This window comes from Helicoverpa zea, chromosome 17 (assembly GCF_022581195.2).
Source record: "Helicoverpa zea isolate HzStark_Cry1AcR chromosome 17, ilHelZeax1.1, whole genome shotgun sequence".
Classification (NCBI taxonomy): Eukaryota; Metazoa; Arthropoda; class Insecta; order Lepidoptera; family Noctuidae; genus Helicoverpa; species Helicoverpa zea.
The window spans coordinates 8705662-8719319 of record NC_061468.1 but is presented as its reverse complement, the minus strand read 5'-3'; the positions used below and the strand labels follow the sequence as shown (position 1 = coordinate 8719319).

General features: G+C 41.0%; 5 protein-coding genes across 6 annotated transcripts; 2 read left to right on the top strand and 3 right to left on the bottom strand.

Moving 5' to 3' along the window:
* LOC124638150 (actin cytoskeleton-regulatory complex protein PAN1-like) lies at nt 1-1042 on the top strand. Its single transcript, XM_047175032.1, has 2 exons — nt 1-150; nt 290-1042. Exon 2 carries the CDS (start codon nt 292-294, stop codon nt 889-891), a length of 600 nt encoding a protein of 199 aa, XP_047030988.1. The 5' UTR covers nt 1-150; nt 290-291; the 3' UTR covers nt 892-1042.
* A 1314-nt stretch (nt 1043-2356) lies between these two features.
* LOC124638149 (calphotin-like) lies at nt 2357-3383 on the bottom strand. The gene is made up of 2 exons (XM_047175030.1): nt 3249-3383; nt 2357-3125 (listed from the first exon to the last, which is right to left on the bottom strand). Exon 2 carries the CDS (start codon nt 3121-3123, stop codon nt 2485-2487), a length of 639 nt encoding a protein of 212 aa, XP_047030986.1. The 5' UTR covers nt 3124-3125; nt 3249-3383; the 3' UTR covers nt 2357-2484.
* A 2110-nt stretch (nt 3384-5493) lies between these two features.
* LOC124638168 (vegetative cell wall protein gp1-like) lies at nt 5494-6486 on the bottom strand. Of its 2 annotated transcripts, none has more exons than XM_047175055.1 (2): nt 6330-6486; nt 5494-5979 (listed from the first exon to the last, which is right to left on the bottom strand). In XM_047175055.1, the coding sequence occupies exon 2, from the start codon at nt 5972-5974 to the stop codon at nt 5561-5563; it is 414 nt and encodes a 137-aa protein (XP_047031011.1). In that variant the 5' UTR covers nt 5975-5979; nt 6330-6486; the 3' UTR covers nt 5494-5560. The 2 variants fall into 2 exon arrangements, with proteins under 2 accessions (XP_047031011.1, XP_047031012.1); XM_047175056.1 differs by lacking the exon at nt 6330-6486 and adding an exon at nt 6095-6249.
* Nucleotides 6487-10215: 3729 nt separating this feature from the next.
* Nucleotides 10216-11153, top strand: LOC124638533 (36.4 kDa proline-rich protein-like). The gene is made up of 2 exons (XM_047175507.1): nt 10216-10366; nt 10470-11153. The coding sequence occupies exon 2, from the start codon at nt 10480-10482 to the stop codon at nt 11062-11064; it is 585 nt and encodes a 194-aa protein (XP_047031463.1). The 5' UTR covers nt 10216-10366; nt 10470-10479; the 3' UTR covers nt 11065-11153.
* A 946-nt stretch (nt 11154-12099) lies between these two features.
* LOC124638311 (calphotin-like) lies at nt 12100-13068 on the bottom strand. The gene is made up of 2 exons (XM_047175245.1): nt 12937-13068; nt 12100-12832 (listed from the first exon to the last, which is right to left on the bottom strand). The coding sequence occupies exon 2, from the start codon at nt 12819-12821 to the stop codon at nt 12195-12197; it is 627 nt and encodes a 208-aa protein (XP_047031201.1). The 5' UTR covers nt 12822-12832; nt 12937-13068; the 3' UTR covers nt 12100-12194.
* Between the last annotated feature and the right edge of the window lie 590 nt (nt 13069-13658).

The following is a 13658-nucleotide window of genomic DNA, read 5'->3' as shown; positions in this document are numbered from 1 at the left end:
AACCCTTGCAATGATCCGGTAACACTCCCTTCTTTATCATCATAATAATTATATTGCCTGAAGATAACACTCATGTATAAAACGCCGAAATTTTAGTCAGAACTCTATAGATACTTTGTATCTTGCAGCTATAAACAAGCAGCATAATAAGTAAGTAAAAACAATACTTTAATCCATTGCTTACTTTCTATTTCTATGTGTTATTTGTTCGAGAATAAAGTAAGGATAACTATCCTTCTTTTATAGTTACTGCCAGTGCCAGTTTTCAGTATTTTTTTTCCATCTCCAGAAATGAAATTCTTGCTGACTGTTGCTGCCGTCATCGCCGTGGCCGTCGCTGTGCCCACACAGCGCGGCCTCGTGGCCCCTGCACCTGCTGGACCCGTGCCCGCGCCTGAGTACGAGCCCATCGCCGTCGGCCCCGCCATCATCGACTCCTTCGAGCCCATCGCCATCGGACCCGCTCTCGTCGAAGCTGAATTCGAGCCCATCGCTGTTGGACCCGCAATCGTCGACTTCCCCCTCCCCGACGGTGGTGTTGTTGCTGAGGAGCCCGCTATCGTCCCCTCCCCTGTGTCCATCGTCGATGGATCCGCCGTCGCTGATGTGTCTGCTGGTGCTCCCCTCGTTCAGATCATCCTGAACATCAACCAGGCCTCTGACCTTAGCCCCATCGCCGTCGGCCCCGCCGTCATCCCCGAGCCCATCATTCCTACGCCTGTCCAGGTTGTGGAATCCGCTCCTGAGCCCGTGCAGGTTGTGGAGGTCGCCCCCGTCCCCGCTGAGCCCGTCCAGGTCGTCGAGGCTGCGCCCGTGCCCGTGGAGCCCGTCGTCATCGGCACCCCCGTGCTGCCCGAGGCAGCCGTCGTCCTCCCCGAGGAACTCAACTAAGCGTCTATCATACATTGTCTACCAACCCTACAAAGCCACTGCGCATGACAATCTAACATCTTCAATTGTTTAAACTTGGACTTTCTACCAACACCTTGAAACGCTTGCATGTCCAATATATTGATACATTAAAAGATCTGATAATGTTAAATTTATGTATTTTACTTTCGATTCTAATTATGTCACATCAATCCCTATGTTTATAATGTAGGAAAGCCTAGGATTTAAAAAAATGTAATCGTCAGTCCGCCTTGAGCGTGATCGTCTTCACTTGATGAGAAGAATCTTCAGATAAATGAGGCTACTGAAAATGAAACATACGAGGCAATTGAAACCAGTCTGTGAATATATGTAAATCTAAACATTTATGGCCTTACTACAAAAACTTTAACCACTGTTTTACACTTGTCTAAAAAAAATGTGGCTCCAAAATGAACCATATGTCAACGTCATAATTTGTCATTTTTTTAGACAAGTCTTAAACTGACGTAAAAAAGTTTTTGTGGTAAGACGGAATATGTTTAGATTTGAATTATATAGGTATCGTCATGTGTACTTATCTTATATAGCCCAAAGTCATTAAAGGAAAAAGGTCATAAAAGTTAAATACGTCATCACCATTCGTCAAAATTGCATCAGGTCTAGTCTATCTCCATACACGTCCTAACATAGGCCTCTCAAAAACGAAATCTACCTTTTACATTTTAGGCAGCTCGTATTCATTCGCTTCTTTCTTCTTCTCGGTATTCAGATCGATAATCGAAATGCTGATAACTTATGTAGCTGTGAATTATTTCAATTTTAGCAAAACCTTGACTGCCCTGATTTTATGAATAGCTCTCGATTATCGAGTGAATTAGACTAGGTATTAATTAAGCTGCTTCTCATGATTTCACCAGCTGCTTGAAGTTCCCCTTTACTTGGGGACATGCATACAATATAAGGAGATCTTTTCCTGGTAGCTATTATCCGATCTGATCTTAGATCGAGAGCTGATCCTACTTCTTAAGGCGTGGGATAAGAGCTGGAAAGATTTGGCGTAAATCAACTAGCTGAGCTAATGCTTGCAAAATCATGTTTATGTTTTTAAGTTTTAGTAGGGATTCAGCTTGCGCTCTGGCATTTATTTCTTATACACAAGTATAATCAACAAAGTCGACCAAAGTAAATATTCTTTAGGTTTGAATAGTAAAGCGAGAGGAACACCTACTATTTAGAGACTTATTAGACACCCCCACACTGCAGATTAAACAGTTGACCTGGTGTTGGACAAAAATCATGTTTTCAATCGGTCTGAACAGCTAAATACTTGATCTCTGTAATGTGTATTCATACTGATCTTTAGCCCTATCGGCCGTCTGGTGAAAAGGCCGTCTAAAAGTAAGCACTGCGCAAATAGTATGTATACTAATGATGACATCTTTATGGGTCCTTAGAATAATAAGGAATGAACAGAAACTAGAACTGATGATTCGAATCGTGCTTTATTTCTCACTGGACGTACAAGCGTTTCATCTCGTTGGTAGAAAGTCCATTGAAGGTTACCATGCCATTCTTCTCAATTACAATAGTAAGGTACATATACATCTAAGTTTAGTTCAGGGCCTCGGGAAGGACGACGGCGGCCTCGGGGAGCACGGGGGTGCCGATGACAACGGGCTCAGCGGGGACGGGGGCAGCTTCGATGACCTGGACGGGCTCGGGGGCGACAACACCGATGGGGTTCACGGCAATAGGGGCGATGGGTGCGGGCTCAACAACCTGTACGGGTTCAGGAGCGACCTCGACAACCTGGACGGGCTCAGGAACGATAGCGGGTCCAACGGAGATGGGGTGAGACTCAGCAGCAGCCTGGTTGATGTTCAGGATGATCTGCACCAGGGGAGTGGCAGAGGCAGCCTCAGCGGCGGCGGGGCCAGGGATGATGGCAACAGGAGAGGGAATGACGGGCAGGGGAGAGGGAGCGAGGACGGGCTCAGCAACAACACCACCGTCGGGTAGGGGGAAGTCAACGATTGCGGGTCCAACAGCGATGGGCTCGAATTCAGCTTCGACGAGGGCGGGTCCGATGGCGATGGGCTCGAAGGAGTCGATGATGGCGGGGCCGACGGAGATGGGCACGAACTCAGGCGCGGGCACGGGGCCGGCGGGTCCGGGAGCCACGAGGCCGCGCTGTGTGGGCACAGCGACGGCCACGGCGATGACGGCAGCGACAGACAGCAGGAATTTCATTTCTGGGAAGAAAAAGAAAAATTGTAAGAAGTTCACACACACCATTATTGCAAAAATTTTGCATATACAGATTTTTTTTTTGGTCTTATTGATATTTAATTTTAATTAATTAATTGACAACTTACTTGTGATTATTTACTTGCAAAAACAAAGTATGCTCTCTGATTAGGATGCACGTTATTTTATATGAAAGCGTTATCAAGGGAAATTCGCAAGCTTTTCAGATTTTTAATCTTAAAAGATAGTGACACGTATTGATATTAATTACGCGGAAGTATTTAGATTCATGTTGCACCATCATTATGATCCATGACTGATATTTTCTCATAGATGACGAAATCATGAACTGAAAACACATTTTAATTTGAAAGTCTTGTTAGTTCAATAGTTTATGGTTTGTTAAAGCTTAACCAAACTCCTTTCTCGTCAGGCTTCAAATAGTTTATTTTCTATCTGCTTTTGTTACCTATGCTGCCAGTTGGATTAATCCTTTTGGTCGATTCAAGTGTTTTTTCGAGTTTCCAAATTCAAATCCAATTCGTCGATTTTTATGTAACTGACGAGTAATGAAATCTACGGTTACAAAAATTATAGTTCGGCCATTCAGAGAATGCGTTCCTGACACGTCGCGATTGAACTGACGACGTAACTTTGCAATGGCGTTGCAGTTACGATAAAAATATTTTTGCTGGTTGTTTACCGTTTTAACAATTGAGGAGCATTAAAACAACATTATTATATCAATAATCAATGAATGTAGTTACGTCGTCAGTTCAATCGCGACGTGTCAGGAACGCATTCTCTGAATGGCCGAACTATAAATACTAAAGAAATAAGAATTTGAAAAAATTCTAGCGTCGTGGCAGCTATATGTAGTTCTGACGACAAACAATAATATGGCACCATCGAACTGATCTGATGATGAAGCTGGAAGGCATGAATCAGAACTTCATGATGGAACATCGTATGATAGCTGTATTTCTATTGGGCTTGTTAGAAAATGATGTTTATAAAGCCAGTAAGTTTGACACCAGTCTAAGGGTCATGGCACATTGTACCGGCACCGCAACAGGACCGCTCCACACCAGCATTTAACTTGTCATTCAATTTAGAGCATTAAATCGTGTTATTGTAATATATTTCGTAATGTCAAAATGAAAAAGCCAACGGCGGGCAATCAGCGCGCTTGCCGTTACCACACAACTCGACTTGCAGCCCGCGTGCTGCAAGCGAGCGGACCGTATGCGTACAGCGCGCCGACGGCACGCTCATTACGCGCCGACTCCGAGTCGGCACCGAAACAACGTCATTTCGTCGTGTTAAAATACTAAAAACTAAAAATACCGTTTTAAAATAATATTGAGTTTGCGGTGACAGCAAGCTTACACCTCGCGGCCGGCGCGCGGACGGCGAGCTTACACCTTGCGGACAACGCGTAGTTAGCGCGCTGGCAGCTAGCCGTAGTCTCAATTCGAGGCGACGCCGTGCTGCAGCTGTGCTGTTGCGGTGCCGGTATAATGTGCCATAACCCTAACAAAGAGGTATCGGGGTGCCCGGGTAACCGGGTTGAGGAGATCAGATAGGCAGTCGCTTCTTATAAAGCACTGGTACTCAATCCGGTTAGACTGGAAGCCGACCCCAACATGGTTGGGAAAAAGGCTCGGAGGATGATGATGACATTGTTTTTTGGTGAATCCAATCCATGTGTATCTTGGTAGGTAATATTCGCTGCTTCATAGGTATAAATTACGGATTTACTTAGAAAGGCAACAAGACGTACACTCGATAGGTACATGATACATGAAAAAGACTCGTTTTACAATACCTATGTGACGTATAATGACATATGAGACATATCAAGGTGAATATAAATAATGGCGAATTATCGGCATACCGTTCACAATTTACGACTCAATATTAAGATTAGAAGTTTGTAAATTCATTCCTTTTTAGATTAGAGCGACAAACAAAATAATAAATAATGTGTTTGACTTCAGAAATCCCGCTTTGAAGAGTACCTGTGAACTTTGCTTGATAAGAAATTGGGATTTGGCGTAATTTATTCTTAGTTGTTATTGTTCTAAAAGTCTTCCTTTGAATGTTCAACAGATAACCACACTGTTTTAAGCTGGCCGATAGTTTGTTTGGGTACATACAGTATGAAGATGAATCTAAGTGTAAGTTTGATTGAAATCAAGATTTTCTCTAAAAGTAAATGTTTGCCAACCTTCGGGTCAACTGTCGACTGACTGCTTAGTTTGCAGCACTCTAAGAGCTGATTCATGTACAGCATTATTCGGTCTCATGGGTATTATAAGCAGTATTAATTCTTAAAAGGAATTCATTATTATTCAGTAAAAGATAAAATGCTTCAAGAAACCAATCCTTTATTCTCTATTTACATGTTGTTAGACGAAAAACCATAATTCAATGCAGTTCAGTTGAGTTCGTCAGGTAAAACCACAACCGGTGACGGGATAATAGGTGTTTCAATGAGCACAGGCTCTACAGGTACAGGTGCTGTTTCTACGACCTGCACAGGGTCAGGGCGGACGGGAGGAGGTTTAATGACTACAGGTTCCACAGGGGCAGCAGGGGCGCTTGCTGCGTTGATGTTTAAGATTATTTGGACCAGTGGGTTGGGGTTGGAGGGTGCAGGTGTGTCTATGACGGCTGGGCCGATGGCTATTGGTTCGAAGTTATCGATGATGGCGGGGCCGATTGCGATGGGGTGGAAAGCCTCTTCAGGGTCGGGAGCTGGAACAGGCCCACCAGGTACGGGTATCACGAGGCCACTGTTGGACTCGGCGACCGCAACAGCCATGAGAGCAGCGAGGATTAGGAATCTCATGTTTTCTGTTGGAAAAATATTAATTTAGTTATTTTAAACTTTCTTGTGAATTAAGTATGATTGCGTCAAGAATGTTTATTGTTTCTTAATTATAAACACATGTAGGGATGTTGGTTTTACCGTCACTTTTAAAATGTAACGTGAACTTTCTTCTACAACTATTGTTGTAGCAGGTAACTGTTATTGCTGTTATTGTCTTTTAGTTTTTCTTTCAAAATTGATTTCAATGATACGGATATGATAAACGTTTCGTTTGAACTTTCTTCTGAAACGGAATAATTTGTCTTCTTGGCACTTAAAAATTATAACACAAATGTAACACTTTTCTATATTGTTCAATGTTCACTCCACGTACCTTGGTTGTTTATAATTCTAGATCGAAAGACAAATACACTATAATAACCTAATTTAGAACTTTATATACTAATTTCATATCGAAGGGAACACAGGAAGCTGATAAATAATGCAATAAATTCATTGTAAATAGCAATGGATGGTTCTAAAACAATAGGTAAACTATATACGTAAATGATGATGCGTGCTTTAATAGATAATCGTCATTCGGTCATCGGTCATATCTCTCTTTTTCAAGCTTCTTTGGCATAGAATTTTAAAGTTAGGTTATAGGTAGGTATCATTTTTGTTAAATATTTAATATAATTTTTACTGGCCTATAAAAATTTGGAGTACCTATAAATAGAGCTGAATAAGGAAAGAATCCGTTAAAAATGAAGCAAGAGCACATATTTTGCGGGAAATAAACAATAGAAAACAGACAGAAAATTTAAGGGTCATGAGAATGCACCCCTTGCTATTACCCTAAATTTTTCTGTATTAACAGGCCAAGTTAACCGTCTTGATTACTGAAACTTCAACGTGAAAATTAATCGGCTGTTCAAAAAAAAATAGAAGTCGGTTAAAATACTGTTTATGTTTAGGGGAACTTGGGCTTTAGTCCGATGATCCTAGGTGTATTTGAGATCAATTAACTTCTAATTCGGGGAGTTTGTTTGAGCCTCGTTATAGAGAGACATGGTTTCGTGTGATCCAAATAATATTATATTGTAAACAATAAGGTACCCAATGTTTACTTAAGGCTAAATAAACAGCTGTCGAAATTACAATCAATCAGCATTGAACAATACAAAGGAAGCGATAATAATTTTGGCAACCGTGACGTCACAGTAGACAATACGTTTAATCACGATTTCTTTATTGTTTTATTAGCTTTTATAATACCTTACCGACTTAACCGAAGTTTATCGTTATGTCAAGTAATAAGGCAATAAATAACCGCTTGTTATATCAAGCTGATATCAAAAATTTTGTGATAATTTGTAGTCATAATGATAGTGAAAAGCAGTTTTCAGTTTCATAATGATTTTAATGTTTTTATCATGGGTAAATGGCGTCTATTCTTTGTTTTGAAAATGTTATTTCAGGCCATAGACAAGTGGATAAAAATGTATTTGAAACATAAATCATACTTCATTATTTTTTATGACAGCATATTACTGTTTCACGTACCTAAGTACTTACCGGATTTTTTATCGCCTTTCTGTTATTGCCTTACCTACTTTGCGAAAAGCATGATTCATTTTGAAATATTTAAATGAACTGTTACTGAGCCAAAATTTAAACGTTACCTACTAATTAAAGTTATGCGACTAGAATACCTATAGAAATTAGCCAAGTCATTGGAACAGAAAAAAAGCTTACTCTTAAAGAAAACTTACTCAAACTGGTCTCTCAAGTCAAGAAGCTGACTTTATAGAACTGCCTAACAACTTAAGATAATATCATGAGGAAACCTGAACATAAAAAAAAAACGTAGGTACATAATGAGAAAACACATGGAGTTTCTTGCCTGCCCTTCTCCATAAGAACTCCCTTATAACCGGGCAACTAGCGTGACGCTCCCTAATAGGTCTACCTCTATATGAAATATAGCCTCTTTGCAACAGCAAATGTATTTATTATCCGCCACAATACAGCCTGTGATTAAACTAGGTATACGAATCCGTCTATTTTTAAGAATGAGTTCACAAGGGCCACCTATAGTATTGTTAGTATTTAAAACTTTAGTAGTGGTATTATTTTTGTGATATTATGTTTAGTTTCGTATGTATAATGTAATTTTGAATTTTTAAATTTTATATAATGTAACTAATTTTGTCGTATTAGGCTAAGTGCCTGTAAAGATTAAATTAGCTGTGTTTTTGATAACTAAATAAATAAATAAATTATTAGCTGAAACATCTTTCTAATAATACATTAAGTACTCATTATCTAGACATCCGAGTATTAAAAATTAGTTAATGAATGAAGGTGGAATGGCTTAATGTTAAAATTAATCTGTATATAATAAGTAACTATCTGTGCTTTCACTAATACTCCCATCCTGAGATAATGTAGATTACGCAATGGCAATGGCATTTAAAACAGACTAGTTATGTTTTTAGAGATTCTATTTTCAATGACATCGTGGGTACTTAGATAAATGCAACGTTTTGCATTAGTTCAAATCAAGTCGAAAAGCGTTTATTCAAAGTACACTAAAAACCATATCACTTTTCGAACGTCAGAAAAAGCCCCAAGACACACACACTTCAAGACTGCTTACGTGTGTTCTTATGTCTTTGTAATTAATGTCTTGAGCTTTAACAGAGTCTTAGTTACTTGGGTAATTAATTATTAATGTGTCATCATTATCTGCCTAGCCTTATCCCATGTATGTTGGGGTCGGTTTTCAGGCTAACCGGATGCAGCTGAGTACCAGTGATTTTCATGGAGCGACTGCCTATCTGACCTCCTCAACCCACTTACCCTGGCAACCCAGTACCCCTTGGTAAGACTAGTGTCAAACTAACTGGATTATGGATGCCCGCAACGATTGCCAAGAATGTTAAATGACAGCCGGGACCTACAGTTTAACGTCATATCACAGATTATATAATAGTTACTACGTAACAGATAAATCACTCCATACAAAAAAGTCCATACCTACTGTTATAAGCACCTACAAGTTCCCCAACTACCTAAAAATTCCTAGCTGCGTTATAAAATGAACCTTAAAGCTCGAGCGCTTGATTGTTATTCCAATGCGATAGCACACAGTTCAGTGACCGCAACCGTGCCGTGGCCGTGCTTAGGGTTGCTTCTTACAATTTATAATATTTAAGTAGGAAAACAAAGTTACGCTTATTTTAAGATAGCCTTTTTTAATACTGAATTTTTAAATAAAAAGTAATATCAAGAATATTTTTCTTTAGTTAACTATTGTATTGCCTACTAAAATGGAGTATGGGTACATATTACTAAATATTACCTAATACGTAAGCATAGGTAAGTACTTAAGCAAAGCTTTCGTCAAAATCAAAGGCGGTTTCCAACTATTTTTCGAGCACAAGTGCCATACCCCATATGGTACAACTCCGTCGAGTGTTGATACATACCTAAAATTGGTTACTGCGTAGCGACACGCGTAATGTTCCTAGTCGTCATTAAGTTGGACCAGAACTATGCCTACTTACACTCGAGATGTGTTTTAAGCTACAAAACTCACAATACAGTTCATATAACTAAGTAGGTATCTAAAGTAAACTAAGTACCTAATGATCTCTGTTAATCATAAAGTAGATAAGTATTAATTTATTTAAAAAAATATAGAATTACTAGATAAGTTCATACATATAAAATGTTTCTAAATCTTACAATAGTCGCATATAAACCAACACAACTCAAAATAATCCATCAGTTTGTGAGGTAGCTCAAAAAACCTAATAAAAACCAACAGCATAACATGCCACGCACGCACGGCGAGTGTGACTGTTGTGCGCCCTGAGCCGCGTGGGGCTACCGGTAACCCAGCGAGCGGTAGGCATTTATCGCGCGCAAGTACAGAGAGTGACAGAGGCCTGGTCATATTACCATCATTTTGCTATCCACAGCTGAGCGCAAGCTTCACCCAGTGAGCGGCAACGATTCAACCAACGTGCAACCTTTATCTACGTTTCAACAGTATTAGGTAATAGGCATATAGTATGAAAACGGATCTATACGGTGAATCACATAGTTTGACAACAAGATTAACATATGGGAATACCCTGGTTTAAGGTGTTGACGAAACCACGGGAAAGATAAAAATTGACGGTAGATAAAAACGTAGCTATGAATCGAGATAATTTAGACATATCTCTTAGGTTTTCTATCCAGGTAATTGTAACTGTCATAATTTTTGTATTTGATTGATTGCAATACCCAAATGCAACTTGAAAGAACCTGATAAATAGATCAGGATGATTTATTGTAATGAAAATTTGTTGATAATAAACCATATAAAAAGAGAACGAAAGTAAGGAGTGACATTGTTGATTGCATACCGACAACAACGTAAGTAGCCTGATACAACAATTTACAACACGAATTAATTTCGTTTTGTCAATTCATCATGAGCATTTAAATATCTCATTTAATAATTTCTCTGTATTTCCAGGACCATCAAGATGAAATACTTCGCAACCCTCCTCCTGATCGCCGCCGTGGCCTCGGCCCAGCCCACCAGGCCCAGCATCTCCGCTATCCTCGCACAGCTTCACGAGGCTCTCTCTGAACTGAAACCAGAACCCATTGCTGTCGGCCCCGCTATCGTCGGTGAACCCGTCCAGGTTGGCCCGGCCATCGTCGACGGACCTCAGTATGAGCCCATATCCGTTGGACCCGCTATCATTGACAAGCCTCAGTTTGAGCCCATTGCTATCGGACCCGCATTGATTGACGCTCCCGTGCCTTCTCCCGTGGTTGTTGCTCCCGGACCCGTCGCTGAAGCCAGTGCTCCTCTAGTGCAGATCATCTTGAACATCAACCAGGCCGCTGCTGAAGCTACCCCTATCGTCCCTGAGCCCGTCATTATTGAGCCCGCACCTGTCATCCCCATGCCCGTGCACCCTATCGGCGTTGTCGCCCCTGAGGCTGTCCCCGTTGAGCCCGTCCAGGTGGTCGAGGCTGCCCCCGTGCCCGTTGAACCCGTCGTCATTGGCACCCCCGTGCTTCCCGCTCCCGCTGTCGTCCTCCCCGAGGAACTCAACTAAGCAATAAATGTAAAACTTTTCGAATAACATCTGATGCAACTTATTTCCACTCTTGATAAGTAATATAAGCAGTCAATTATAATAATGAATTGTATTTTAATTTACCTATACCTTCTACTCCCCAAAAACAAAGGTCAGTACGTCGATTCTATAAAATTCAGACAACAACTCGCATTTCACTTCGCTATTCACTCTCACTTCGCATTCGGTTCAAAACGTTCTAAAAGTCATCTCATACTTTATCTGTCAAAATCTCGAGTTTAATTTAGTTCAACTCGCAAACACGCTCGCAAGAGTAGCGCTAGTGTAGTTTGAGAATGCCAATCACAAAACTCACGGCGGATTCAGATGCGAAGTTTAGAGTGAAGTCTTATAGAATCACACTGCAGAGAAGAAGATAGCAGTCAGCCTTATTCTAACTTTCCTTGAATGACAAGTTTATTCACATTACAACTAATATGTATAGGTCAAAGTAAACAACCTGAACAATTCGAATACCTAATATCGTATACCTACAAGCTGTTGATTTGCATCCGTGCCAAAGTCAAGGACTTAATTATGCTAATGATTCTCGACTCAAATCAACAATAAAATTGGCACGATTTTTTTTCAAATCAGCAGCTTGTATACGAATTCCAAACAGCTTTCAGATTACTTTACCAAAAAATCCTGGGCTGTTTTTTTTTTAAACATTAAACACACGCGCTGGACTTTAATTATATGAATATCTGGGGTACTTTCCCTTCCCTTCAGGTCGGGGTTTGATTTATTTTAATGGGTTAAAATGATCTCTCTATTTTCACTCGATTTCTTTACCATGGTTTGGATATAGATCAGGTACGCAGAATTTATTAGACGTTTTCTTCAATAGAAGGGCCAATATGAAGTGCGTAGAATTCACTGTCGGAACATTAAATAATGTGGGCTTCTTTCCTTTTGGATCTTCTTTTTATAGTCAAACAGATTGTTGCCATCATTTTTACAACTAATGGTTTTAAATCAGCAGGGATGATTAAACTTTTAAAAAATGTAGGGTATTATTCGCAAATTCCTTTTATTGTATCACAATGTAAAAACATTTTTTAGACACAGTAAACGAATATGAGAACCACAAAGTCGTGCGTCACATATTAGTTGAGTTCCTCGGGGAGGACGACGGCGGCCTCGGGCAGCACGGGGGTGCCGATGACGACGGGCTCCACGGGCACGGGGGCAGCCTCGACGACCTGGACGGGCTCAGCGGGGACGGGGGCGACCTCCACAACCTGCACGGGTTCAGGAGCGGATTCCACAACCTGGACGGGCGTAGGAATGATGGGTTCGGGGATGACGGCGGGGCCGACGGCGATGGGGCTGGCCTCAGCGGCGGCCTGGTTGATGTTCAGGATGATCTGGACCAGGGGAGTGCTGGCGGCGGCGGGGGCGGGAGCGATCACAACGGGGGCGGGGGCAACGATGGACTCTTCAGCAACGACGCCACCGTCGGGCATGGGGAAGTCGATGAGGGCGGGGCCGACAGAGATGGGCTCGGAGCCAGCTTCGACGATAGCGGGGCCGACGGCGACGGGCTCAGGCTTGACGCCCAACACATCGAGGAGCATCTCCTCGAGCGCGGCGGCGGTGGCGGGGTCGGTGCTGGGGCTCTGGATGGCGGCGATGATCTCCTGCAGCTCGGCGAGCTCGGCGCCCGCCGGGGTGGGCCTGACGGCGGCCGAAGCCACGGCGGCGATGAGGGCGAAGGCGATTAAGAATTTCATATTGACAGTATCTGAAAGATTTGGATGACAAAGTTAATAACGAATATTATGGAACCTGTTTTTTAAATGTTTGTCAGGTATTGCTTGCAATTCCAATTGTAGCTCTTATACTTACTTTATAAGACGCGTATCGAAGACGACTTGTCTTTGTCCATTTCGTGCGCCTATTTATATGGAATAGATTATCTATTAAATACTGCAAACGGATTAGTGATTTATCTATGACCAAGATTAACGTAAGCGTGTCCCTGCCTAATACCTACTGTTATAATTCAAATAACCTTTATATTATGTATATTTAAACGTGAGTACCTAACTCACGTTTCAAGTAGACAATAGGTTATTTACTATTTCTTTCAGCTAGTTTGCTTTTCCCAATATTTTTTTTAATTTCAGTCTTCTTTCCGACATTTCTTTTAAGTTTTTTTCGAATATCGTTATAATTAATTTGAATATTGTATCTCTTCATTATTGAACACAATTACATAATTTGTTTTCATCTCATAGCATATAGTTAATTTTGCAATAGCCAGACATACAATTTCACGTAGCACAAATAGACAGAGCTAGCAATTTAAAAAAGCCTCGCGACTGTATACTTATGGATTTTTAGACGTAGAGTACCTGTGGTACAAAACTTCAATCGAATGAAGTGCAATAAAGTTTTTAACGGTTAGGTCCTTATCTTAGGCAGGTAGTCTACTGATGAAACACATACTACATAAGTTCATTATTTAATCAATCTTATACGTCTTTACGATTGTATTTTCAGACTTTAAAAGAGGAAATGTAGGCATGAAGAAGCTTGTCGATTTTTTTAAAGTCAAAGCAAAATGC

Bases quoted from the DNA above. Each gene is read 5' to 3' on its own strand.
- LOC124638150 (XM_047175032.1), top strand. From the start codon at position 292: ATGAAATTCTTGCTGACTGTTGCTGCCGTCATCGCCGTGGCCGTCGCT.
- LOC124638149 (XM_047175030.1), bottom strand. From the start codon at position 3,123: ATGAAATTCCTGCTGTCTGTCGCTGCCGTCATCGCCGTGGCCGTCGCT.
- LOC124638168 (XM_047175055.1), bottom strand. From the start codon at position 5,974: ATGAGATTCCTAATCCTCGCTGCTCTCATGGCTGTTGCGGTCGCCGAG.
- LOC124638533 (XM_047175507.1), top strand. From the start codon at position 10,480: ATGAAATACTTCGCAACCCTCCTCCTGATCGCCGCCGTGGCCTCGGCC.
- LOC124638311 (XM_047175245.1), bottom strand. From the start codon at position 12,821: ATGAAATTCTTAATCGCCTTCGCCCTCATCGCCGCCGTGGCTTCGGCC.